Source organism: Tasmannia lanceolata, unplaced genomic scaffold (genome assembly GCF_043159265.1).
Source record: "Tasmannia lanceolata isolate RefF3 unplaced genomic scaffold, GAP_Taslan_0.1 ptg000005l, whole genome shotgun sequence".
Classification (NCBI taxonomy): domain Eukaryota; kingdom Viridiplantae; phylum Streptophyta; class Magnoliopsida; order Canellales; family Winteraceae; genus Tasmannia; species Tasmannia lanceolata.
The window spans coordinates 19,769,689-19,796,837 of NW_027518682.1; the positions used below are offsets into that span (position 1 = coordinate 19,769,689).

Sequence of the window (27,149 nt, forward strand, 5' to 3'; positions counted from 1 at the left end):
TGGCTCATAATCTTCCCATCACCTTGGTTACGTTAACAGTGGATCCTATGCTGTCTCCGTTTGGATGCCAGAATTATTTTGGTTCTTTGGACTTTTGTGGAACAAAAAACTTCTTGGGAGATTGGTGGGAAAAAAACTCCCTGGAAGTATCCCGGTAAAATAAAAATCCCATGTTTGGTTGACTGTACTATGGTGGGAAAAAAATCCCGGTAAAATAAAAATCCGTTGTTTGGTTACTTGAACTGTTGGGAAAAAAAAAAGTTCTTCTTTGGTTATTTTGGTTCATCGGATTTCGTGCGGGATTATTTTGGTTCCTTTGGGATTTTTTTTTTCCAGCTTTGGGTTTCGTGTATAACTAGCAACCAAACGTGGGTGAAACTGCGGAAATTCCACAAAAGTCCCAAAAACCAAAAAAATTCTGGCATCCAAACGGAAAATTTAATAAATCTTTATAATCACGGCTTCCTTGGGTAGAGGTGAAGAAAATGGCAAGAACTCCACGTCTTAAAAAGGGCCTAAATTCGAGCAAGAAAGCGACTGAAAAAAGTGACGAAGAATCCCTCGAAATCCATCCAAGTCCCCGTTCGAATTCAAAATCAGTAATTCAGAAGACCCCCAAATCCAAACCCCAATCTTTTCCCAAATCTATGTTATCTTCTCAAATCCTGCCCCGAGATTTCTTTCAAATCGACGCCCTAGATCTCGCCCCGCGTCTCCTCGGAAAGTTCCTCCGCAGAGAAGAAGTCGTTCTCCAGATCACAGAGGTATCGATCAAAATCCTTCTCTCTCTCCCTCTCTCTTTTGCCTTTTTTTTCATCTAAAAAAGAGATGGGTTGTGCAGGTAGAAGCTTATCGACCAAATGACACAGCATGTCACGGTCGCTTCGGTATTACAGCAAGAACAGCTCCCGTTGTAAGCGATCTTATCTCCCTGCATTTTACAATTTGGACTATTCTTTAGATTCCAATCTACACATAAACAGCGAGATAAAGAGGCCCTTTGGCCCCACCTTTGATCATTATGGATCGTCCAATCTGGTGGGCCCCACTTTGGCAATATTTGCTCTGATTGGATGGATGACCCCAACTTTCAAACTGTTTGATCAAGAGCCAGCGGATGGAATACAATGCTCTATACGAGGCCAAATTAATTGATCGTATGGTTAGGATTGTCTAATCAGAGTGGTTTTGCGCCATGGCCAATGCAATCTCACCTGATCAATGGGCCAGATTGGTCAAGGTTTTGTCCAACCTTTGTCCCCTGAGTCAATCAAAAACACCTTATGTTTATCGGTGCTAATGAAGAATTGACCGTGTAAATCATTGACTCACCCAATTTAATGAAAAAATCGACGTCGCCAATCATTGACCTGCATGAGTCGACTCGGTTTTACCCTGGCCTAGTTCTGTTTTGAGTTTGAGTTTTTAAACAATGTGCTGGATGAATTTTTTTTATTTTTATTTATTTATTAATTATATGCAGTACTCTGGATTTAGTTTGGATCAGGAGGACATGCCTATGTTTATCTGTGCTATGGTCTCCATACAATGCTCAATGTGGTAGCAGACAAGGAAGGTGTGGGCGCTGCAGTCTTAATACGCTCATGTGCTCCTGTCAATGGTATGTGTCTCCTCTGTTTTTTTTTTTTATGGAAAAAGATGAGATTTTATTTGTGTCACGTCTATGCCTGATATTATCTCTAAGTCCGTAATGATTTTCAATTACTAAAGAAAAGAAGATATTAATCTGAAGTACTGAACCGTGAATATTGATGTAACTTTGGTTTTGCTCTTCCTATTGCATGGGTGCTGTATTAAATTTCCTAATTGTATGCACATCAAATCAAATGAACAGAAACCTCTTCTTTCCCTGCATAATAAACACGAACCTCGATTACATTGCTAAATGCTCAACATGTTTTCAGATTTTAGATATATTTAGAGATAATAAAAGCATTGTTCAGATCAAGGAAACGGAGTTAGAACTGTTGAAACCATTTGCCTTGTTTTGTTGGAATACGGGGTTGCAGTTTTAAGCATAACTCTCCCAAGCCCTCTGCATAGGCAACCTCCTCCTTGTGTTCCAACGGTGGACAAACATTTGGCATTGTCATTACTCTTTTCATCCTAATTTTGTGAGGCAGGAATACTCGTGAGCCTTTGCAGTATTCTTAAAGCTCAATAATGATTACTTCCAAGCTTCTCCATTATGGTATGATTTTGGTATCTTAAAGGTACTCACACAAACAACTCACTAAGGGCTCTTTTAGTTTAAGATATGAACAGGTGTTCAACATGTAAACTTCAGCAACATTGGGACAACAGCATATTCATACAGTTATTTGATAATGTTAATTCAAAATTCTTAATTAATGTAAATATCCAATCTAAAGTCTGGATCCATGTGAAAGATGAAAGTAGAACGATATAGGGCAAAGATTGTTTAGCTGTTGCAATTTTGGATCAGATCAAATGTCTTCTGCAGTCTATTATTGCAGAAACAAAACCAACATTGCATGATTATCTAATTCTGAACGTACCTTTCTTCAAAACCAACATTGCATGATTATCTACTTCTGAAAGTACCTTCCTTCTAAATTTATCACAAAAAAACTACAGGATTGGACATCATTCAACAACGTCGTGGTCAGAAGACCGAGAAGCCTGTCCTCCTCACAGGACCAGGAAAGGTCAGTTTCTGCTCCTTGGTAACTGTTTTTTGGCATCTGAATGCCGGGGGATGCGCATTGTGTTAATGATAGATTCTTCACTAAGTTTATTGCTAACATCCACTCTTAGCAAATTGTTTTGAATACCATACTCATCCATCATTGGAATAGTACTGATTAGGGCGGCTTGATTAAAACTTTAGAGTATAAAGCCCGTGAAATTCTTTTCCTGTACATGCTAATTTAGTCCCAATTTGACCATGCACCCGTTTGTAAGCTTTGACGTAAATAGGCTCTAAAGTGGTCTGAAATATGAATGAAGCGCTTCATTTGGATTTTCTTACCTATCCATTTTTTTTAAAATTACCCATATAATTGTTTTGAAGAATCAGAACTTTCTTTTGTTTGATTTTATGCAAATTGTATGATATGCACATGTTAGAAAGTGACAACTGCTTCCATTAACCTTACATTCATAGTTACTCCTGAGCGTTGATTGATTTTTTAGATGTTCTTTTCTCTTTGGTTCTTGTACCTAGACCAATATCACTTTTGCTCTAACCCTCGGTTGGTCAGATCTTCCTCCTGCAATGCAAACTATCTCAGCCTCAACTGCAAAAGTAGTAATCTGTTTGACATTTTTTATCCATATGGGAGCCTGCAAACACAGATCAAATTCCTACACACCCTAAGGAACTTCAAATCTCTATCTTAAATCTCCCTCAGCGTAGGTGGCAAAGCAGAATTTCTAAAAGCCCCGAATCAGTAGCTCTCTATGCATTGGAAAACAATGGTGCTTAAACCACAGATGGGCAAACCAAGAAATAGGTCTAGAGTACAATTATAAGTGTTTGATCTTTTGGCTCTCATTTCATTATAGTTTCGTTAGGCAGATGAAATAAGTAGCACAATATAAAAATATATACCATCGGCATTTCAGTTACATACAGAAACAAGTTGCTGTTTTCTTAACCACTACTAAAAAAGTTAAGCAAGCCATGGTTGGAGTTGCACCATTTGAATACTTATTCATTGCACTTAAGCCCGCTCTCAGTTGACAGTCTATCCACAAATCGAAGGGTTAGGATGATCTTATGGAGCTGATATTTTGGGCACACACTATCTATGTCAGGGCCCATCAAATGAATGCTTTGGATCATCCAAACAATGTGGGCCCACTATGTTTTGGTCGGCGGACTAGAGAAGGTTCTCTAGTTGACCGACTAGAGACGAGATCTTAATTAGCATTGTTAGTGTTTCAAAAGGGGGGGTCTACCTTATACACATTGAAAAGTCAAGGGGTGTAGCTGATGAGTTTGAAACTATAGGGTTATCGTTGAATGTGTCAGAAAGTTGAGGGGGTGTAACTGTAATTTTTCCTAAAATAAAAGAAGAATTTAATTTTAGAAAAAAAAAATGCTGCTAATTGAGGATGATGAGCTAAATGCAATTCAATTTTTTTTTTCAAATAGTAGCTATACACAAATCGTCAATTATCACATGCTTTAAACATTCATCATTTTATGGATTCCATGAAATTTCCTGTCTAGAAGAGGCAACAAGCTGAAGACCATTTGCTTAAACATGATTTGACAAAGTCGACTCGAGCCAATACAAGATGTTAGAAAACATAATGTGAACATTTAGAACAATGTAGACATTAGAAAGATACTGATCTTAACTACCGTTCTGTTTGTCAATCCCTAGATCCAATTCATAAAACTGAAAAAGGTTGAGATGCTTCCATATATCTGCAATACAATGGTGCGGGCCATCACTTGTTAAGCTTCAAGAATTAAGCGCCAGTGCCTTGTGACTGGGAAGCACTGCAGCAGCCTTTGGTGTTTTAGGCCCCTTGGAAGGAAACATCTAATAGTGAGCTTGGTGTTCTCATTCTATGGATGACGCCCTCAATCTTCTACAAGATATTCTAAAACGTCAAAAGCCTTCCTTCACAGGATGTCCTCCTTTTCTCATATATGCCCTACAATTTGACATGAAAGGAGGTTTTATGTTTTCATAGCAACTTGTAGGGATGGGGAGGTCTTCTGAAGTACTATTTTGAAGGCGGAGAGTTATTTATTGGTCCTTATCCATCTTTGTTGTATTGTTGGAATCATGTTTCTCTAGATAATTAGGCGTATGACTTCCCCTCATGTTTGGACAGCCTCTTCCTGCTATAGGCATGAAACTAGCAAGCTCGGAAAATTCCACGACCTTCCACATGAGTTCCTTATATTAGCAGTAAGGGCATGGTGAATGAGCTTGTGAAAATTGATATATGGTGCTGAACATTATTTCTTCTCAGCTCTCATGAGGTTTTCTCTGATTTCCCTTGCCTGTGAAAGGCTTGGTACTAGTGATAAATTACTTCTTGGTTTCTTGATTGATCTGGCATCTCCCCTTGGTTTATTGCTTTTGTCAATCCTTATTACTGCTATAGGTTGGTCAAGCACTGGGGATATCTACGGCATGGTCAAACCATCCTCTTTACACCCCTGGTAGGTCTATAATTTGCTTTCAGATATTTCCTTCAAAGTAAAATAGTTGTGATTTTCTGCAGTAATTCTGATATATATGGATCTGAGCAGGTGGTTTAGAAGTTCTAGATGGGCCCGAACCGGAGAATATATTAACCGGTCCGCGTGTTGGCATCGAATATGCTTTGCCTGAGCATGTAAATGCTCCATGGAGGTTTGCCATTGCTGGTAGCACCTGGATTAGCGCACCTAAAAACACTCTCAGATCTCCCTGACTTAAGACATGTTTGGTTCTAGGGAAAAGAAAATAATAGAAAGTATTATTTTCTTGAAAATGTATTACTTCACCAATCATCGTGCATGAAAATGGAGAAGAGTGAGAAAGATGGAAGACAAAGGGAAGAAAGATTGAGTTGTAGAAAATGCAAGGAAAAGAAATTGTGATTCTCCATATCCTTTGCAAATGTCAGCCTTTTCCCTTTCTTTTTCCTTTTGTATTGACTGACCTGAAAATATAACCTGATTGATCTTTACAAAGCATGAAAAACAAGGTTTTATGAGCATTTTAGGCAGTGGTTTGTGAGAGCTAAAATTTTAAATTGGAGGAAAATGACTGATTTCCCGAGCCATAAATCGGATTTTCAGTGGAACCTGCTTTGTTGTTTATTAACTTAAAATTGAAGAAGTATATTAATCATATTTTGAACTTCTCTGACCCTCCCATTTTACACCAAATAGATCAGGTGGCCAGGATCATCCTCTCAAGAAGGTTTTTTTTGGGTCATGGCCTATCTACGAAGTGGACTGATGAATGAATGGTTTAGATCATGCAAATAAATACGCCCCTTTACATGATCAATTTCATTTTTTTCTAAATCAAGATGGTAATATTTGTATATTAACTTAAAATTTGAAAAAGTATATTAATCACATCTTGAAATTATCTGATCCCTCAATTTTACACCAACTAGATTGGAGGGGCTAGGATCATCCGCCGAAGAAATTTTTTCGGCCACGGCTGAGGTCGACCAATAAATAAATGGTTTCGATCATGAAAAAACATTGGTAAATGCGGGATGCTACACTACTGAGAAGGTCAGAATAGAAAAGAAAGACTTCGATGAGTAATGTTCCAGTGAGAAAAAATAAACTGAACTAGAAACCAACAATAAGACTAGATGAAGTAATAAAAACCCATTTCCCATTTAAATGACAAAAGCCAATCTGGGATAGTTTACCATGTATGTTTTCACAGATGTGGAGCTTTGCAACTGGAACACCAGCTCTAGCCAGTCAAGTGTTTAGGCCTTCTACGACCAATGGCAGAAGTGATGGTATGACAAGTGAAGTTCCAGATGCTTTTTCACATATTTTACAGTTTCTGAGTTGGCCATAATAGTAACACTTTGTTAAAAGAGATATAACATGTGAGAAATTTCTTGGTTCTGAATCCATCTAGTCACTGCAACATGCCCCAAAACACAATTCATGTTTATTATGTTGGATCCGTATAAAACAAAACTACAATCTCAGATGGGATTTGCTAGGGACAGTCGAAGGCATTGCACAGGCCGGCTGTTGCATGAGCAGCTTCCTCAGATGAATTAAATGAATAAGACAAAATCTAAGCCTATGTGGCTGCTCTCTCATGCAACAGCCAGCCCGCAAAATGCCTTCTGCAATGGTCCCTAGCAAATCCCATCTCAGTTTCATCCAACATATCAAACAAGCCTATCTAAGTTGTTCATAATATTAAAAGCTCGTAAAATTTTCTTTCATAAACATGAGATTTTATATGGTGTAAGCCCTTAATTATAGTCCTGTCTTTTTCAAAGAGTACCATACAGACGATCCAAACCATCCTGTGATGGGCCATAATATAAATAGGTTGTGCCCAGAAAATCATTTCTATATGATTCCAAACCTCCAATCTATAGAGGTTTCCAATGCTAATGTGACACCTAAATCCCAAGCAAAACCCTAAGCCCATCCTGGCTTTTGTGCAATACATGTTGGTGATTTTATCAAACATAATACATTTATAGTAGCACAAGAGCTGCTAGAAAGACAAGCCCATTTTTGGGATGTGCACAACATATTGCCACAAAGGTTCATGAAAAATCCCATATTATTTGCAGCATGGTCTTGTCCATTGCCCATATTGTTCACACCATGATCTTGACTTGGAGGAAGCGTACTGCCATAGTGCCATGGCAATGTTGGCACAAGTACCAGGGTAATCGGATGCTGATCAAGAGCGCATTATATCTAGTGGCATACACATATTTACTTGGGTAATTAAATCAATCCAAATGGTGTGATTTCCGAGCTTTCTATGATCAAGTACTAAGGCTTAGAAGGTAGACGGTCCAGATCAGCCAAAGGTGGGACCCACTATGAAATAATGGACGTATGTATGTCATTGTACCAAAATGAGGTCGTGCCCCACCTAGAACTCCTCTTATTAACTTTATTTTGCCAAATAATCTCCTTCCCAAAATTTTAGGTGTGAGGTTCGTCTATTTACCTGAGTCTGCTATAATTATCAAAGAACCAGAGGACCACAAACAAGCATTAAAATAACAAATAATCCAATCCCAGATTTACCAAAGAATTTGTGGTCTGGGCAAACCTTCATCTCCTCTAAGTTTATAATGGAATTCCTCAGCAAAATACTTTTTTCTTCTCTCTTCATTTTCGTTGAAAATTCTCATATCACATTCTCCTCTCAAGTAAATTGAAGAAAATTTCACAGTGGAGATGGGAGAAATCACCGTAGTGGTTAAATTTACGGACAGAATCCTAGTAGATTTGCCATTGATTATGGGGAAGATGAAGACAAATTTCCCTGAAATTGCAGGTAAGCTCGAAATTTCTCTTTATTGCTACAAACTTGAACGTGGTCCAATTTTCACGCTTAAGGCACTTTGTTTATGGAGGTACAAAAAAAAACAAAGGATCTAGGACCACACACAGACTAAGTCTGTCCGATTTTAATTGAATTGATATTGACACCTCTCTCTAATGGAAGAGTTTTGCGTTTGTCTCTGGCTCTTTGCGTTGCCCACTAAAGACGGCAAACACACTGCACTATCTTACATAGAAATGAACGGTCTTGTTGGACCATTTACGGTGCATTTGTAGGACACAAGGCAATGTCATTTTCATGGGCCTTAACTCAAGGCCATGTTTGCCAACCTCGAGTTACTTTTCCATGGAATATTAGTTCATCAAATGGAGCCGGAGGGGGAGGGATACACCTGAGAGGTATATACTGAGTGAGGTGAGGGTGAGAATTTTTTTGGAATTTTTTTCCAAACATCCAAACATCCCCAAAAGACAAAGTAATCAACCCTATTCTATGAATATTTTTTCGAGGGCCGTCCAAATTTCAAAGGGCAGGACACCCCATATTCTACGGCAACCCTTTGGAAAAGTCTAGTGTATAGAAAAATAATGAGGGATCGGCGTGGGATGAGGTTTTGTCGCACCCTTCGAATACACCATGTATTATTTCTTGGTGATGGGCCCCACATGTGGCTTACCCTTGTATAGTCTTCCTAACGGGCTACTCCCTTTCTTCTGTTTAAATCGGTTTTAGACTACTCTTTTAAACATTTTCGATCGTTGCTCTCTTCTCGTTTGCAATCCCCAACATTCTCCCATCCCAAAAATTACCCTTTTTTGAAAGCAATTGGAATTTAAATTATGGGTTCCTACACTGCTGATGTTGCCACCCTAGCCCTCCGATCTATAGAGGAACTTCATATTATGGAAACCTCTATAGATTGGAGGGCTGTATCATCATATGGAAATGATTATTGGGCCACAACCTATTTAGATCATAACCCATCAAATGGACGGTTTGGATCATCCAATGGTGTTACTTTTTGAAAAATAGGGGGATCTAATACCGGCTTACACCATATAAAATCTGGTTTTGATAATGGGCAAACTCACCTGGTTTTACATGATTTAACCAGCTGAGAAAGGTCATTATGCAGCAGCTGATTAAAAAGTGTAAAACAAGGTGAGTAGGCGCCATTATTAAAACATGGTCGTGCAGATATCAGAGAATACAAAGACGACAAGAACCCGCATCACATGGCTGTAGAAGGGAAACGTCAACGTTCAATTCAATGAATTTGAAACTATGCGTGTGGAAAAATAAACTCTGCACGAATCTCGAGGTGTTTTCCAAAAAATGACGCCAATAGTAAAAGCAACGCGTGAGAACTCGAGTTGCTGAAACTAAGAAAATGGCATTTACAGACTCTGAATTTCAACATTTTCTATAACTGGTAAACAAAGATCATTCAATCCTTAAATCTTGGAGTCTCTTACATGGAATATTTCCTTTTTTATTCTCTGTAATCTTAAGCCTCTTTCAATGCCTTTCTCCGTGGATTGAGAGTAAGCTGGGAACTCTCTCTGTGGTATTTATGTTCTGGGTCTCTTTTATTTGGGTATTTTTGTTCTGGGTCTGCTTTATTTCACTCTCCTATTTTTTTTCTTTATTTAGATTTTAGAATTGATGGGTAATGTGGTGTACTGAGAAGGAATTGGATCTCTTCTGTTGTTCTTGATCTGGGTTTTAAATGTGCTCATCTTTTCTGTTTGGATTTGGAAGTGTTTTCCTTTAGGCCCTGTTTGAATTGAAACATTTCTGACAGAAAATTTATTCTTGGGAAAAAAAATTTGTTTTCATGATTTAGAGGAAAATGGTATCATTATGGTTAATTTAGAAGGATATTATCACAAATTGAAGGTCTCTCTAAGTAAAAATTGAATTGGTTTTGTTCAAGCTATCTTTTTTCCCTGTGTAAAAAATGTAGAAAAAATTTTCATTTCCAAACTCTCCAGAAAATTCCTGCAATCCAAACAAGGCCTTATGTTTTAATGGATATCCTCTACGGGTGCCCATGTGGTTCTTGTTCTTATTTAGTTTCATTGCCATTTTGCTAAGATTTGCCTTTTTGATACAAATATAACAGCCCAATACAAAGCTGGTAAAAAAAAGTAGTTAGAAAAACCAATCAAATGGGTGTTTCTGTGTCCTTTCATTTTTCAGCCTATTCAACTTTTCTCTACCTTTAGCAAGTACTTGTTGAATTAGAGTGCTGGAGGTTGTTGTGTTGCTATTTGGTGTTTTTTTAGGACTATGATCTCCCATTTTACTTGACATAGATTGGTTTGGAAGATATGTATCTTTCACTGAAGGGAAATCTTTGTGGTTACTCTTTGGATTAGGTATATGATATTTTTTTAGTTAACTGGACTTGCAAATGGGGTGAGATTACTTTGATTCAAGTCTCAATTTTGTTCATCACTTCGTTTAAAAGGTTGATTGATTTAGCCCAATAAAACATTCTGTGAACCAAAAGTAATAACTGAACTAAACCCCTAAATCGTTTATACCTCCTTCAATGACCTTTTGGGGAGCCCTGTAAGAGAAGAAAGACAAGGAAGTCACTCCCACTAGCAGATGGTGAAGTCAAAAACCCAAATTCATGGGAAAAGCATTCAATTATTAAATCTTAGAAGTTTCTTAAAACATTAGAATTCTCCCAAGCCAAGTCTTACCAGTTACAACTACCAAATCTTGATTATTTCTTCAAACCACAGTCTTTATATTTTAAAAATGTTGTAATTGAAAGTGTTTTTTCACTATGTAATATATAGTTGCATACTATACCTCCGTAAAATTGACTCCTTTTTGTTGTACTTAAATAACAATTTTTAATGTTAAATTTGCTCATCAGGATAAAGACACCCTTGGATATTTGCAAGAAAAATAAGTGGGGAGCCAAGTATTGCTTTTGAGTTCTTAGTTATTGAGCCTGATAGACATAATAATTTGGAGTTCACAAGCATGGGTCCAGGAAACAACATCTTCAAGGAAGTGCCCGAGTCTCACTTTGCTCTTTCAGAGTCTTATAAATTGACTGCACTCGCAGAATTTGAAAAGGTCCCTCCAACAAAATCCATTACTGCTTTAGGTGGAAATCCTGGAATATCATCAACTAATGGCGTGCACGAGCTACTTGATTGCCCTGTTTGTACAAGCTTGATGTACCCTCCAATTCACCAGGTTCACATTGTTTATTTCTCATTGTTTCATGTCTTCATTTTCTCCCATATTTTCATATCTGTGATACCTGCTCATATTTTTTTATAGGAACTTCCATTTTCTGCAACAACCTGGGAATAAAAACCCTTGGATACATTCTGTAATGTGATGCACACATTTTCATTTGATTTGCTTAGTTTTCATTATTTGTTCTCATAGCTTGGCTCTGATTTCCTTCTTCTTATTCAATGCCTTATTGTCACTGACTCACTGCTATGATCATACCCTATTTTGCAAGCTCAATGAAAAGTCCCATCAGAACATGGTATCTCGGTGGAAAAAATTTAAATTCTGTCCATAATATCCACTTTCAATGTAAATTTTCCTTTTGGAACTTGATCATATTTATAAGTTTTTTCACAAGACTTGAGCTTTCTATCATATCCAATTGATGGAAAAAGTTCTGGGACGGTCTTTAAACCTAAAAAAAGCTGGATGTGGCAGAATAAAAGAAAGAGGCCAACTGCCTCCCTTAATCAACTTATGAATCACAAGTATTCTCCAAATCTCGTTTACTGCTGTTCTGAACTTCGATCAAGCCACTGGTTTTACAATTTTAATTTCCAACTAAAATATGTCTTTTCTTAGTGAAAACTACCTAACATCTGCATTTATGTGAGTGCTCTATAGGCTGTCCGAATGATTTTCATGAAAAGCCGATGCTCCTTGATCATGTTGTTAGTTTCTGTGACAATTATAATACTCTCAGATTTTGTCCACTGTGATTGGAAACAGGACTTTACTCTCTTTTGTGTGGACTGATATGTATTTTCTTCCATCTACTTGCCCTAAAAATGAACCATCCACGTGCACCAAATTTTAGGATTCTCAGTTATGTGATGTTCTCTTCAGTTTTGAAGTTTTGCCCACAGTATGGAAGCATTGTCAGATGGTTCTCATTTGTGTTCAAGTAGTATTAAGAAGATAAATTGCAGAGCAAGTGCTAAAAGAAACCTTGTTTGTAGAAGTGCAATCATAAAAGCAGGCAGCAGGGTCGTTTTGGAAATTTACCATGAGATGTATCTCTAAGTTAAGTTATTCTCCTAAGTAACATAGTTTATATCCAGAAGTATCTAAAGTCCACAACTTGCAATTTACTGAAAGAAGAAAATAAAGAGAATATCGAGGTTGTTCGGAGAAAAATAAGCACTAGATCTTGCAGGTCCAAGCCAAAGCTATACTTTTTCCAAGAATGATCTGGTAGCTGTTTTTTTCTCATGTAGTTTACAATTTTCAAGTCGTTTCACTGTCTTTATAATCCTTTGCCTTTTGACTCCTAATTTTATTTTATACTTTTTTTACGAACTCCCATGAAAAATTTATTCTGAGTTATTTCAAGGTCTTCTTTTGGAAAACACTCCTCTATTAGAATCAAACAGCACCGTGATTGGGAACCTCTAAAAGATTTCCAAATTTTCTACACAATTCCTATGTGTATAATGTGCATTAATTTCTATAAACCAACACTATAATCCTGAGTAGCAGCCATAAATAATTTTAATTTTTTAATTAAACTTGCTGGTTAAATGGTCGATTTGAATGGTATGCCTAGGAATTTTCAACGTAGGGTGCCAATTCCTAGTTCTCCCCCACTGGTGTCTTGCGATTCCTAATTACTTTAGACCCAATTAGCTCTGACATGCACCAACAGTAGACACAACTACGTCAACTGATTGGCCACTCTCTTTTCATACTCATTGCAACCCATTCCCTTCCAACATCCTTACCATGGTGCATACAACAAGCATTCATGTGGTGTGAAATGATACCCTGAAATGATCATATACCCACAATTTCCCGTCATTTCCATGCAGAACTCTCTTAAGACTAGTCTGCTTTAATGTCAGTCTTACTGTTTTGGGTGTTTCCCCAGCAGCATAAATATTCACACAAACATATCGAGTGTAGCTATTGGCTTAGAAAATGGTGCTAGACAATACATTAAAGGAAACCGGTAGCTTTATTGCTACAAGAACGAATGCTAGGTGATGGGACACAATTACGGCTGTGTTCCCAGATATCGCCGTGTGTCATCCATGCACGAGCAGAGCCCAATCATCATGAAGAAGGGCGTTGGAAAACGGCAAAGACCACACAATCATGACACGTGTCACCCTCTCGCCGCCCAGGCCTCATCATCACAAATTATGGAAGGAAATGGCCGCCAAAGCCATGCGCGCCGGCGAAGCAGGGGGACGGCCCAATCTTGCAAAAGAAGGTTTTCTCTCCATAATGATGAAAAGGGCCGCGCGCCTCCCTTTAAAAGGGAGAAAAAGGAAGAAGAAGGGAGGCCCTTTCTCTAAAAAGAGGACTTCACCCATTCTCCACTCCGGACACCGGGAAAAGAGGCGAGGCAACAACAGAGGAGGCTAGGAACTCAATCCTACTCTCCCTGCTAGTCCCCTCCGACCCACTCACTCACGCACCCAGAAAAGATTTCGCACGCTGCCCCTGGTAACCCTAATCGAAACCCCTTCCCCCTCTCACTGTTCTTTATATTGATTGGTCGAAGGATCTGACTTGGGTGTCGAAGTGGTCGTCCGGGACCCACCCCAGACCCCCTGACCCCCTTTGTTTGTGATTGCAGACCCCGCGGAGACCCTCTACCGACCGCGCAATCGTAGACCCGGATTTAGACGCCATCACTAGGTATGCAAAATGTAGGTCATGGAAACATTGTAGGAATGGTCCCTTAGGCAAGAGCACAACTTAATTGACCCAAGCATACCAGTATAGCTAAACAAGGGCATATGCATGGCTCAACCATAATGGAATGCCAAATTGTTCGATGAGCCACCTTGGGCTGATGATGTTCCTCGTAACATAGTATATGGTGCCTTCTGAAGTGTTCATGCATCTCCATTGGACTAAAGAACATACCCCATTAAGCTGTGTGTGCCATAGGCTATGCAATGATAGCTGAACTAAATGGATGCAATAGTTTCCTCATTTCCATATTCCAGCCCCATCATCATTCTAACACCGAAATGAAACTAAGGTGTTGGATTCACAGTTCTATTTCCTCTTTCTCTATCATCTTTCTTTGCCTGATCTGAAACAAAGGTGTTGATTCATGGTTCTATTTTCCCTCATTGATTTATGGTTCTTTTCCTTCTTCACTCCATAATTTCTTTGCATGATCATCCCTCTCTTTGTCCCTTTGTTCCATCACTCTTTTACTTTTCCCACCAAACGAGTCCATGAAAAATTGAAAATCCATTCCATTACAACAAAATGTATTTCTTCATCATCTTGTCTTTCTTCCACTGTTCCACCATCTCCATGAAAATTCTCCAAGATCTTCATCTCACAAATCATAATTTCCTCTCTGTTAGTTCCTTTCATCAATGATCATCCTTCTCTATCCACGAAAACCCTAATCTTCTCCTTTCATTAGCTTCATCTTTTCAATTTCATTCTCATGAAAACCCCAAGATTCCCTTATTAAAGCATCTTTGTATATCCGTTGGCCTTGTAATCATTGTGAGAAGTTTCATCTTTGAGCTTGGGTTTCTATTGCTCGTATGCTCGAAAGAGTTCCTTAAAGCCAATATTCTCATAGCTTTGGCACTTAATGTATCTATGTTCACCCTTATCATTTAGTGAGGAATCATACCCCTTCTAGTTTTTATGGAACCATGTACCAATTCATTGGCCCTCCTTTTTCCTGTTGTTTGTAATGGTAATTGATTGGACTCTACCTGTTTAAGGATGCTGTGAGCTCAATTGAACATAGTATGGCTCGAGCTTAGTTTTCCTGTACTTCACCTCACCTTATTTGAATGAAAGGAATGGTTATCGTTTGGCTTGTTAACTAGCGCCTGTCTGGGATCACGGGGAGTTACTCAACCAACACAACCCTAATTTCAGAATAAGGGTAGAAAACCCTAAGATTCCTACGTCAAACATCTCACGAAAATAATGATTATAATATAAAAAAGTTGATTAAAAGTTATTAAAACATATTTTATTTTTCAGCTCTCCCTTTTGCCATCTGTTTTGAGGTCTTAGACTTGATTCTTAACTGCATCGTATTTACACACCCATTGCACACGGTCAAATGCTGATGGGACATACCGATGGAACTGATCCAATTCCTCAATCCACAAAACAGGATGATAAAATTGATAATTAGGACAAGAATGCCAACATGATTCCAATCTAGCGTATCTAGTATGGTTTGTTGCCGATCGATCTCTCATTGGATGGATCAATTCCACCCTCACACTAAAGATGCTTTTGCAAGTCCTGGGAGTGAGCAGTGCAAAAGGTCTTTGGGACTTTCTCCATATCCAGTTTCTCAAATATCTCAATCTAAAATAATGTACCCACACAGGGAACTATTGAAATGTCAACAAGAGGGTAATCTACCATCAATGAAGTTTTTTGGCAAAGTGAAGAATATTTTTATGAACTATCCTATGCACTCTCTCATTGTTCAGTATGAGAGCATATTTCAGGAAAAAGGAAAGAAAAACACAAGAAAGGAGACATGGAGGTTGAAGGGTTGAGCGTATCATCTTCTATACAGGCCATTTTCATGGTTGGGGCTGTAGAAGAGGCTTCAAGGATATGGATGAAATCCTCAATCCAATGTCCAACAAAAGAGCTCACAATAATTCATGCGGGATTCTAGGAGGCCTCCCAACTACCACTTATTTCTATGGTACATCTTGCTTTTACATGTCAACTATGTGGCAAGCGAAATCACGTGGTGGCATGATGTTATCCTTGCTTTGATGCTAACTTTCAAGACTCCAACACGAGTGCTCTGAATCACTCTTTTGAGACATTGAGTATTACATATCCAATTATCCATCAACTCATTATTATCCATTTGGTAATTGGAGAGAACATCATTACAGTCTTCAACATCTTCAGGCGCCTCCTGGACAATAAACAGTGGTGCTACCAACCATATGACTTCTAATGCTGGTAAATTCCAATGCTTACTTCCTTGGCCTGATAATGGAAAAATCGTCATCGGAGATGGTACTACATACCTCATAACTTGTCTTGGTGATGCTATCATATCATCCCCATCCAGACACATTCATTTTCCTAACACTTTTCTTGTAATGTACATTTTTCTGACACTTTGAGTTAAAAGAAGTCTCATTTATGTTTGTCAAATTGCTGATGCCCAAAATTGTTACTATGTTCCTAATTTTGTATTCATGAAGGATCTTTGCATGAATAAAAGCTCATTGAAGGAATGAGAAGTGGAAAACTCTATTTAATTCTGGACTTCAAGTCATTCCATCCACTAGTTATGCACCATCAGCACGAGTTGACACCATACCTATTCTATCGTCAGATAAAGCGGAGGATTCATGTGTTTGACTTAAACCATCTTCTAGTTCATTATGGAGACCACACCTTACGGTCTCTTTTGAAAAATAATTTGATTTCTTCCTTTATTGCTTCTAATAATAAACTTATATGACATGAATGTGCCATTGGGAAACATATATTTGGTCTACTGTTGCACGTACCTCTTACCCTTCAGAACTTATCCATTCTAATGTCCTGGGACCGTCCCCTACTGCTTCTATGTCTGGCTACATATACTATTTTTCATTCATTGATGACTTCACACGGTTTACATGTATGTTCTTCATGCAACACAAATATGAATTCCATTCAGTTTTTGTTAAATTATCATTCATTTTTTAAATTCAAATTGTTTGTTGAAAATCATTTCCATTATCCATTGCCACATTTATAAGTGAGGGGGAAGGCAAATTTTCATCTCTAATGTTTCAAAGTTCCCTATTAAATAATGACATGAAACGAGAATTTTCTTGCCCAAAGACATCTCAATAGGACGGTGTGGCTGAACGTAAAACAAACATTACCAGGAAGCAACTCTCACTACAATGTGTGTTTTGTTTTTATTTTCAATATTAATGATGGTAAGTTAAGCTCGAAAGCAAATGATCACATTTTTGTTGGATACAATGATATGCATTTAAGGCTACATATGCTCCATTTAAGGAAAAGATATCTTTTTTGGCATGTGACTTTTGATGAAAGGAGTCTATACAAGCCACCAATCGATATTTGCCACAGATACTGTCATACTTTGTCATTTAGCTTTACTTGCTCATTGTCAATCTACCATGCTTTTACATTCTAAAATATTGATGCTTGCTTTTGAAAGTTCGATAACGAAGAAGATCTAGCTTAGATTCTCAAACTGATTAAGTTTTACAAACTATATGCATTTGACTTTTGTGTAGTGTCCAAACGGCCACACTCTATGTTCAAATTGCAAGCTTAGAGTGCACAATCGTTGCCCAACTTGTCGCTATGAACTCGGTAACATAAGGTGCTTAGCTTTGGAGAAGGTGGCAGAGTCATTGGAACTTCATTGCAGATACCGAGACCTGGGTTGCCATGATATATTTCCCTACTACACCAAGCTCAAGCATGAACAGAATTGTCGTTTTCGACCATACAATTGCCCTTATGCTGGATCAGAATGCTCAGTCACGGGTGATATCCCGACCCTTGTTGCGCACCTTAAGGATGACCATAAGGTTGACATGCATGATGGATGCACCTTCAACCATCGATATGTCAAATCCAACCCACAGGAGGTTGAAAATGCGACATGGATGCTGACTGTAAGTTTCTTTATGCTTTGGGTTTTGTGATGGATGGTTTGCATATATTTGAAATACTATTTCACTTTTGATGCCAATTGGCTAGATTTTATAGCAAATAAATTGTATATCAGATTCTGCAAACACTTTCAAGTGAAGGTAATCGAGGCATTTTCCTAGTCTAACCCCCAGTCTAGTGAAAGTTTACTAAAACACAACCCCAACTACTAGACCATTAGAAAACTTCACCACACATTGAAGAATTGTTGCTCTTTCATGTCAACATGAATAAGGACAAATTAAGCATGTCTGACATTTGAATAAAATCATGGATTCAATCCATTCAATTAAATTGAGAACCTACGCCTATTTGGCTACCAATAAAATAGCTCCTTATTTTCAAATAAGTTTTTTTCTAAGTTAATTTATTTGCAAATGGGATATTAAGGTCACTTTGGAAGCCATTAACTAAGATATACAAGTCTTGTAACAATAATTTGCATTATAGGCAAACAGTTTTGAATACCATCTATCCACTTTTTGGTATGTTTAGCCAACATTCCAAACCTTGGTGAGAAGATGTATAAGGATGAGTGTATTTGGTATTATATGTCAAATACACATTCTTGAAGTATATTACAAAGAAAATATAAAAAATTTCTGCTCTTGCTATCTTGTCTGAGTCTCTAACTTCCAGTACTTGGTGCAGGTGTTCAACTGTTTTGGCAAGCAGTTCTGTTTGCACTTTGAGGCTTTCCAACTGGGAATGACACCCGTGTACATGGCCTTCCTTCGATTCATGGGTGACGACAATGAGGCAAAGAGCTTCTCTTACTCTCTGGAAGTGGGCGGAAGTGGGCGGAAATTGATGTGGCAAGGAATTCCGAGAAGTATTCGTGATACCCATCGGGAAGTTCGCGACAGTCAGGACGGGCTAATCATTCATAGAAACTTGGCACTCTTCTTTTCTGGCGGCAACCGTCAGGAGCTAAAACTGAGAGTAACTGGCAGGATATGGAAAGAACAGTAGAGATGGAATGGAGCTATTTAAATATTTATAGAAAACAAATGTAATACTAGTTTAAGTGAAGTGGGTAGAATCCACATGATGAATTTACAGGCAGGAGCTAAAAATTCATGGAAGACAAATGTAATATGGATTCAAGTGAAGTGGGTTGAATCCACATATAGTGAATTTCTCTATAAATTGGTACCTGTAAATCAATTAGATAGAAGTAAGAAAAACTAGTTTCTACTTTTGTACCAATGTTCAGGTTTTTTGTACTTGAGAAGTTATTAGAATTGATTCTTGAACACATGGAGCATATTGAGTTCTGTGGCCAAATTCATGGCTTTATATCTGTGTTCGAGTCTATGACAGTATGGGCAGGAAAACACGACCATGTGCAACAAAAAATTACTGTTCCTGTGTCGATTTTTCATGCTCGAAATCTGGGCATCACGTTACAACTTTTTTAGCAGGTTTCAACTAGGATATGAAGGTCAAAACAAAACTATATTACTGTTAAAGATTTTTCAAAATCAAGTGTTCTATGGTCAAAACAAATTTTGGAAAATATTTTTTTTTAGTTGTTTTGGGAAAAGAAAAACTATTATCTGAAAAAGTTGTTTTTTGCTTTTGCTTTTGAAAAGAGTGTAGAAGTGCATTGAAAAGATAGTTCCACATTGCTCCGGAGAAAAGTTGGAGATGGGCATATATTAGTTCATTCATTCATTTCTCTTGTTTGTGTGCACGTTGGGTCTTAGCCATGGATCATCTAACGGTTACAGGGGAGGACGGGATTTTAAATATCCCAACAGTCACTCCAGGACTGATCTGGATCATTGAATCGCGTATGGGCGCGATCTAACGGCTAGAATTCAAACCGAACTGTAAAGACACTATTCAGGGGTGCTTTTCACATTGAAAAAGTCACCAAAGGCTCAATAAAAAGTGCAGAACTCAGCCATTTCAAGATAGAAAACGAATTTACTTATTTCTGGTGCAATTCTCAAGACTTCCAGTGCAATTATAGTCTATTTTCTCAATCTTACCAGAGTTATTTTCTATTGTTTCATTCTTGTTTGTCTAATTACTGTTATACTATAGAAACAGTAATTAGATTGATTCTCTAAGGCTTGTTATTCTCTAAAGGGCATTTCGGATTTGACTCCGCTTGTGCATAGCGTCGTCAAATATAGTAGGATATTCCTACTGGCTTCATTGTATCTTGGAGGGGGAGAAATCTGTCTTAAGGAAAGCGATTTCGCACCTTGAAGCAAACCGGTTTCTATTTTTCTTCTCCAACAGATACAAATTATCCCCAACAATTACTACTACTCTTCTCATGATTTCTGGGCAGAATCAGACTAACCGATTTGGTGGTGTTTCGTATGTCCAATTTCTTGACTGAAACTTTTCATTTTTGTTTCGGGGTTGAGTTGAGTAAATATTGATGCCCAAAAAATGATCGAATATTCGTTCCGTATGCTTCATTTTTTTCAGCCATGAAAACTCGTTAAAGTTTATTCTAGACCGTTGGAGTTGGGGTGAATAATCTGCCATAGAATCAGTTCAAAATCCCCTGTAAAAAGCAATGGTTAATAGCCCTTGGAGATTTGCAACACGTGCAGATGAGCTGTTAGATGTTTCTAGGCAAACGTCCAATGAATGGTTTCAATCAATCCAAGGTGGGACCCACTGCCGTAGTGGGGCCGCAGGTCCCGCATACTAGCGGTGCAACTTGGGTCAGTCACTCAGTTGGGTTGGCATTTTCTTGGGTTGGGTTAGGGATGGGAAAGGCCAACCCAATTTAATTTCAGTTTGGGTTAGGGTTGAGGCCTTTGGCAACTTGACCCGACCTGACTCGACCTCCATCATCTAATATTATCATGATTTTCGTAGGATAATGTTATTTTCCTTGTATTTTTCAATTTTTGGTCCTAGATGAACCTGAACCCAACCCAACTCAACCTGACCCGGTTTGGAGGCGTGGGTTGGGTAAGGGTTGACCATCCTCAACCCGAGGCACGGGTTGGGTAGGATCGGATTAGGGTTAGACCCAACCCGACCCGAATTGCACCCCTAGTACTGAGAAGCCTACTCTAGTGAAAGAATTTCTCATTCCTGGTGTATTAACAAGCATGGGAGACGACATCGAAGCGTGTGGGCACGTGCGATTCGGAAAAATGGGATGCTGACGTGGGCTGCTTAGTTTTAGCCGTTGAAACTTGAAAAACCTTAAAACGCCTTTCGCGGGAACTAGAAGATATCTGCCTCACATTTTTTTGCTCGTAACAAAAAAAAGCCACTTTTCTCTCTTACCGATTCCTCTTCTTTTTACCTCGTCTCCTCGATTCCATCCCAATCTAACTGGTATTATCTTTCATCCAAGATTTTTCCTTTTCTTTTCTAATCTCTTTTTTTTTTTTTTCTAGAATATTCAGATCTCCATTTTCGAATTTCAGATTGCAGCTAAATAATAAATTAATTTTTGTTCTTATGGAATTTAGGCATTTTTTTTTCTTTCTTTCTGAATTCTCATTCAATCCAACGATTGCCTTTGATCTGTTTGTTAACTTTGTTCTATAGGTTGTAATTATTTTTTCTAGGTATTAATGCGATTTAATTAGGTTAAATTCTTTCAGTTTGAGGGAATTCTGAATAATATTTTGGGAGCATTCAATTGCGATGGGTGATTGAGCGTTTATTGTTTCTGGATTTGTTATCCCTTCGACGTGCACTATGTTGTGCTGTGGTGGAGCAGAAGAGGAGAGCTTTGGTCAGCCGGCGAACCAATACACTGCCCCACCTAATGGGAATAGACCTGGTAGACTCCCTGCCCTTATTTCCAATATTTGCCATTCATCTTCCTCTTTCTGAGAAGTAATTCAATATGAGTATTTCATTTCTCACCAAATAATAAAAGTCGCAAATGTCTATATTGTCTATGTATGTAACTTTAAACTTACTGCTTTTGTGGCATTTTTAGTGCATTCTTCCCGCAGAGTCCAAAATCTCTTTGCTCGTCGCTCTACAGGAGGGATTGTGATAATAAGTTCTTTATATAGTTCTTTCTAGGGATGTCCGGCCGAACCGGCCCCAAATCTTTCTATGGATGACTTCTTTCACTGTCAAAGTGCCTCCCTTCAACCTCATATTCGATAAATACATCTGGCCTCCGCTGCTCTCGCAGTTTTCTATCTTTCAGTGCATCCGTTTCCTTTTTAAAAGAGAGGTTGGCCACGGGGTCATTCAACTGAATCATGAAATTCGGGAAGGGATGTACTTTGAAGCTAAGTTTATTTGTTTACACAAAGAACTGGCTCTTGTTTACCAGGTTCAAATGCTATTTACCTTGGTATACTTGATCATAAATTCATTGGTACCCAAATTAACTATTAGAGGTACTATGCTAGTAGCTATCACAAGTTTTGAGAGAGATACGCCAAATAAAAATTAGAGACACCATGAAATCATGACTACATTCGGTCATTTTATGCCATTTTGTTTACTAACTTATGTTTTATATCTTCACATATTTGATAGGCTTATCATGTGCTACTACATTGTAAGTTTGTCATTTCAACCAATCAGTACTAAGCTAGCATTTTCTTGTACTATAATTAAAATTTGGGGTTGTGTGGAGACAAACTATAATTTGGACTCTTAAAACGCCCAGATTGCAATTTGAGTGTACACCCAAATGCACCTTTCAATTCTTCATTCATCAGCCTCAGGAAGTTTAGGAAACCATTGATTTTGATCAACATAATGGAATTTTTATAAGCACTAGAATTGCTTATTTCTCTTAATGCAAATTATGTCCTGATATTTTTGTGTGATTTAGATAATGATAGAGAGTCAAAGGGCCCCAATGCTGTCAAAAGTGGAGCTCCTGCAAAGGTCTTACCCATCGAAATACCGGCCTTATCTTTGGATGAGCTGAAAAGATTGACTAGTAATTTCGGCCCCAAGGCTTTGATTGGAGAAGGGTCCTATGGCCGAGTTTTTTATGCTACTTTAAGCACTGGTCAGGCAGCTGTGATAAAGAAACTAGACGCCAGTTCGTCGCAAGAGCCCGATTCTGATTTTGCAGCTCAGGTGACCTTTTGGGAGAGGAGTTATAGTTCATAAGAGGCATCAAGTTATACTTATTAATTCTGCCCTTCGATAAATCATATATTGTTTTTCATTTGTCTTTTTTCGAACTCCAAGGTACCATGCATACTAATTTATGCATGCTTTGGACTTCACCTTATTTTGATGCCTTAAATTCTCTTCCTATCATGGCTTATGCAGCTTTCAATGGTTTCGAGACTCAAGAATGAGAATTTTGTAGAGCTGTTGGGTTACTGTTTGGAAGCAAATAATCGAATTTTGGTGTATCAGTTTGCAACAAAGGGTTCTTTGCATGACATTTTACATGGTATATTAATAATAATTCCTTTTTTATGGACTCCACTGTACTACCCATTTTCAAGTTGGGTTCATCCACTACGTGTTGTTTCTATATTCATAACTTTTGCAACTCAATCTTGGTTGGTTTATTTTTGGAACAGGGAGAAAAGGAGTACAGGGTGCAGAACCTGGTCCAGTCCTCAGCTGGAACCAACGAGTGAAAATCGCTTATGGTGCAGCAAGAGGTCTTGAATGTCTACATGAAAAAGTTCAGCCTCCGATTGTCCATCGTGATGTCAGATCCAGCAATGTTCTTCTGTTCGATGACTTTTTAGCTAAAATGGGTGATTTTGTTTTATCTAACCAGTCTCCCGACACGGCAGCTCGTCTGCATTCAACTAGAGTCTTGGGAACTTTTGGCTATCATGCTCCAGAGTAAGATCATTATCACCTAGATACACCCCATTTCTCTATTAATTGTAAAATTAGTCTTCAGATGTTGCTCTAATATGGGTTTGCCTTTCTGTTGCTTTTCTGTTGCTTTCCCTCAAGCAGTTTTAAGTACAACCCTGACCAAATAAACATGATCTTGAAAAACTCCACTACTTCTCCTAGATAGACACATTTTTTTTGGTAGGTAAGCTGGGATCGAACCTCCTAGATAGACACATAGATAAACGTTTTCCTTTGGTAGGCATGTATGGTTTTAAAACTTACCTTCAAGATTCGAAGGAAGTGAAAAAACAGGGGGAGGGGAAGAGAAGAACACCCCACACGAAAGTTTGGGGGAAGGAAAAAAGTGACATGGTTGGAGAAAGAGACTTGGGTGGGCTAGACTCTCTTACCATACTAATTTATGCTTGCGTATCCTATTCCGTCAGTTGAACAAAATTTCAGTGACATGGTTGGAGCAAGACTTCGGTGTGCTAGACTCTTATGTACTAATAATATTTCTGATGACATTTTGCCTTTTGATGAAAAAGAGACAAACTAAATAACATGCTTTGGAATTTCCAAAGAGCACATTGAGTGTTTAAATGTATATCATCTTGTTAAAAATTCTTCAACACACTCAAGTTTCTAGTATCATCTATACACAAACATACAATGTTTGTTATGAATTATCCGATTAAAGAAACACACGTACGTTCTTTTTGCACTTTTCCGTGAAACATATGTATTCAATTGTCTATTCTTGTCTTTGCAGGTATGCCATGACTGGACAATTAACTCAGAAAAGCGATGTTTACAGTTTTGGGGTTGTTCTTCTAGAGCTCTTGACAGGAAGAAAGCCAGTAGACCATACCATGCCCAAAGGGCAACAGAGTCTTGTAACCTGGGTGAGTGTTTTTCCTGCATGCCAACTATTGTTGTTGTTTTGGCTGCTGATCCTCCTCCTTCTGTCATCTCTAACTACATTTAACAATAATACAGGCAACTCCGAGACTAAGCGAGGACAAAGTGAAGCAATGTGTGGATCCAAAACTAAACAATGAGTACCCACCAAAGGCTATTGCAAAGGTGCTCTTTTCCTTTCCTTTTCTTCTTTTATAAAAACGTTTTTTGTAGTTATTTTTACAATATAACTAACATTTGTGTATGTGTGTGCTGGTGTGCATTTCTAAATGTTTTCCTGTGCATCAGATGGCAGCAGTTGCAGCACTATGTGTTCAATATGAAGCTGATTTCAGGCCAAATATGACCATTGTTGTCAAGGCTCTCCAACCTCTTCTTAAACCATCAGGGCCGGACTCCCACACGTGACTTATTATCTTGTTGCTTACATGTATCATTTTTATCTTAGTCCCTCAATTTGTTTCAATCATGTTCTTGTACCAAATTCTTTTATGAAACATTACCAATTATTTGTTCCGATATTTTAATGAATCTATGCGAAACTTAAGGAAATAAAATCGCGTTCGATGTTTTTTTGCAGATGACATGTAGAATTAGTTCCCTCCAAAATTGCATAATCTCATAGAAACTCAAGGATAAATTGCAGAATCTCATAGAAACTCAAGGATCGGTTTAAGACAAGGAGTTGCATGTGCCTGTGTCCTTTAGTTGTTAAATTTAGAGATTTTGGGGAAGTCCTAAGAATGTAGTTAGTCGTGGTTTAGAAGAGATTACACTTCTGCTCATGATGAGTGGATTCTGTGGTCAGGATGCTCTATTCATGTATGCTCTAAAAGAGATTACTTTTGTTAAGTTGTAGGAGATATGGGCAGGTGTAGGAACCTTGGGTGATGGGTACACTAGTAATGTCTTGGGTATGGTGACGATGGAGATTAAAATGTTCAACGTGGTAATTCATACTTTGGGTGGTGTGGCATATGTCCTAAAAGATACAGAAGAATCTAGTGTCTCTTGGTCAATTGGACTCCATGGATTGTAGGTATTTAGATTAGGTGGAGCCATGAAAATCATACGTGCCTGTATGGTTCTAATGAAAGGAGAGAGGTATGATATATCATATTATATGTTAGGGATTACAGTTTCTAAGAGTATTCCTATGATCTTAATGGTTAGCTAGAAATGGAGTGGAGTGTGCACACATAAGGTCTCTTTTGCAGTTGGTGCGGAGACGGTTTTTCAAGTTGCACACAATGTTGAGAGTTATTTCCTGGTGGGGATGAAGGATCGATGTTCCTCTCCAAAGTTATTTCCTGATTGTGCAAGTTGACTCGGTGCAGGTGTGTAGTACACATGTGCATTGGCCATGTTGATCAAGTGAGGTGGAGTTAGAACTAGGATGATTTGATGATATGTAGCCGATGCTTCAAGATGCCAATGGTGGTTTGCAATGACAACGGATTCGTGATGACGCCCATGGAAAATCTTCATGTTTTTGGGCAACAAACCAAGGTGGAGATTGTTGGGGGTTTTGTCTTCCCACTCTGTGGGTTTCTCCCATGTTAGTTACTTAGCGTAACTAGGATTGTTATAGAGCATAGTACCTAGTTGGACTAGGAGAGAAAGAGCAGAGTTAATATATGGTTCTCCTAGTTAGACTAGATCTAGGCCTTGGTCTTGTAATCATTAATTTTTTGATTTCTCATAATGGAAGATTATGATCTCATTGATGGACGTAGGCATCTTGGACGAACCATTGAAAATCTCTTGTGTAATCTTGTGGTTTGTTCCTTTCTATTACTTTGCACATGTTCGGATCCGTTTTTGCTCATTTTATTTTTTTTCCCTACAAAACATTCCTGATTTGAAGTTAATAATACAAGTAATCGATCCTGAATCATGAAATGGGCCAGCGGACAAACATTCAAGAAATTCTATTGGATCTTGCTCGTCCTTCTTTTTGGGTTTCACTGCAACCACAAGGGGCAGAACAGGTATGAGGTTGATGGCCATTAGAAAAAGATACATCTGATTGAGATTGAAACATCTCTCCATGCATATCCAGGACAACTCAGTTAAAAATCAAACTAGTGGCAACAAAGTATAATCCACTAATTGAGAGACCCAGAGCATTCATTTGCAGCACTTCCATTTCTTTATCCCCATCTTGGATGGTCTATGCCCCCCAAAGCCATCACCAGTGGATGATCATAACCCTTCAATTTGTGGTCATTAAAATTTCGTTTGAAAATATAAGGCCGAGTATCAATGTTCAAAGAGTTTGGGCTTACTGCTTGCTCCAACTGGAAAGAGTGTAGTCAGTACCCAACCTCTAGCACCAATGTATGAAGAGTTTTATTGTCAGAAGTTATATGGTGTGTAGCAAGAGCAGGGAACAATACCACATACCAAGTAGAGAGTTGCCTTATAATAAGGGGTTTTATATTGTCTGTGCATTTTTCTTTTCTATTTCCTTTCTTTTTCTCAACTAAAACTAGTAAGAAAAAT

At 38.2% G+C, this 27,149-nt stretch overlaps 3 protein-coding genes across 6 annotated transcripts; all 3 read left to right on the plus strand.

The window, feature by feature from the left end:
• Nucleotides 1-369: 369 nt before the first annotated feature.
• On the plus strand, nucleotides 370-5,709 carry LOC143877865 (DNA-3-methyladenine glycosylase (MAG)). Its single transcript, XM_077380152.1, has 6 exons — nucleotides 370-764; nucleotides 842-913; nucleotides 1,498-1,621; nucleotides 2,620-2,690; nucleotides 5,113-5,170; nucleotides 5,261-5,709. Exons 1-6 carry the CDS (start codon nucleotides 486-488, stop codon nucleotides 5,422-5,424), a joined length of 768 nt encoding a protein of 255 aa, XP_077236267.1. The 5' UTR covers nucleotides 370-485; the 3' UTR covers nucleotides 5,425-5,709.
• Nucleotides 5,710-9,292: 3,583 nt separating this feature from the next.
• On the plus strand, nucleotides 9,293-19,201 carry LOC143877866 (E3 ubiquitin-protein ligase SINAT2). Of its 4 annotated transcripts, none has more exons than XM_077380155.1 (4): nucleotides 9,293-9,562; nucleotides 10,912-11,240; nucleotides 17,522-17,908; nucleotides 18,597-19,201. In XM_077380155.1, the coding sequence occupies exons 2-4, from the start codon at nucleotides 11,022-11,024 to the stop codon at nucleotides 18,915-18,917; spliced, it is 927 nt and encodes a 308-aa protein (XP_077236270.1). In that variant the 5' UTR covers nucleotides 9,293-9,562; nucleotides 10,912-11,021; the 3' UTR covers nucleotides 18,918-19,201. The 4 variants fall into 4 exon arrangements, with proteins under 4 accessions (XP_077236270.1, XP_077236268.1, XP_077236271.1 ...); XM_077380153.1 differs by having other exon boundaries at nucleotides 9,293-9,450; XM_077380156.1 differs by having other exon boundaries at nucleotides 9,448-9,585.
• A 1,952-nt stretch (nucleotides 19,202-21,153) lies between these two features.
• Nucleotides 21,154-25,190, plus strand: LOC143876809 (putative protein kinase At2g41970). The gene is made up of 8 exons (XM_077378504.1): nucleotides 21,154-21,263; nucleotides 21,536-21,717; nucleotides 22,738-22,991; nucleotides 23,190-23,316; nucleotides 23,450-23,723; nucleotides 24,496-24,628; nucleotides 24,723-24,809; nucleotides 24,933-25,190. The coding sequence occupies exons 2-8, from the start codon at nucleotides 21,633-21,635 to the stop codon at nucleotides 25,050-25,052; spliced, it is 1,080 nt and encodes a 359-aa protein (XP_077234619.1). The 5' UTR covers nucleotides 21,154-21,263; nucleotides 21,536-21,632; the 3' UTR covers nucleotides 25,053-25,190.
• The last annotated feature ends 1,959 nt before the right edge of the window (nucleotides 25,191-27,149 follow it).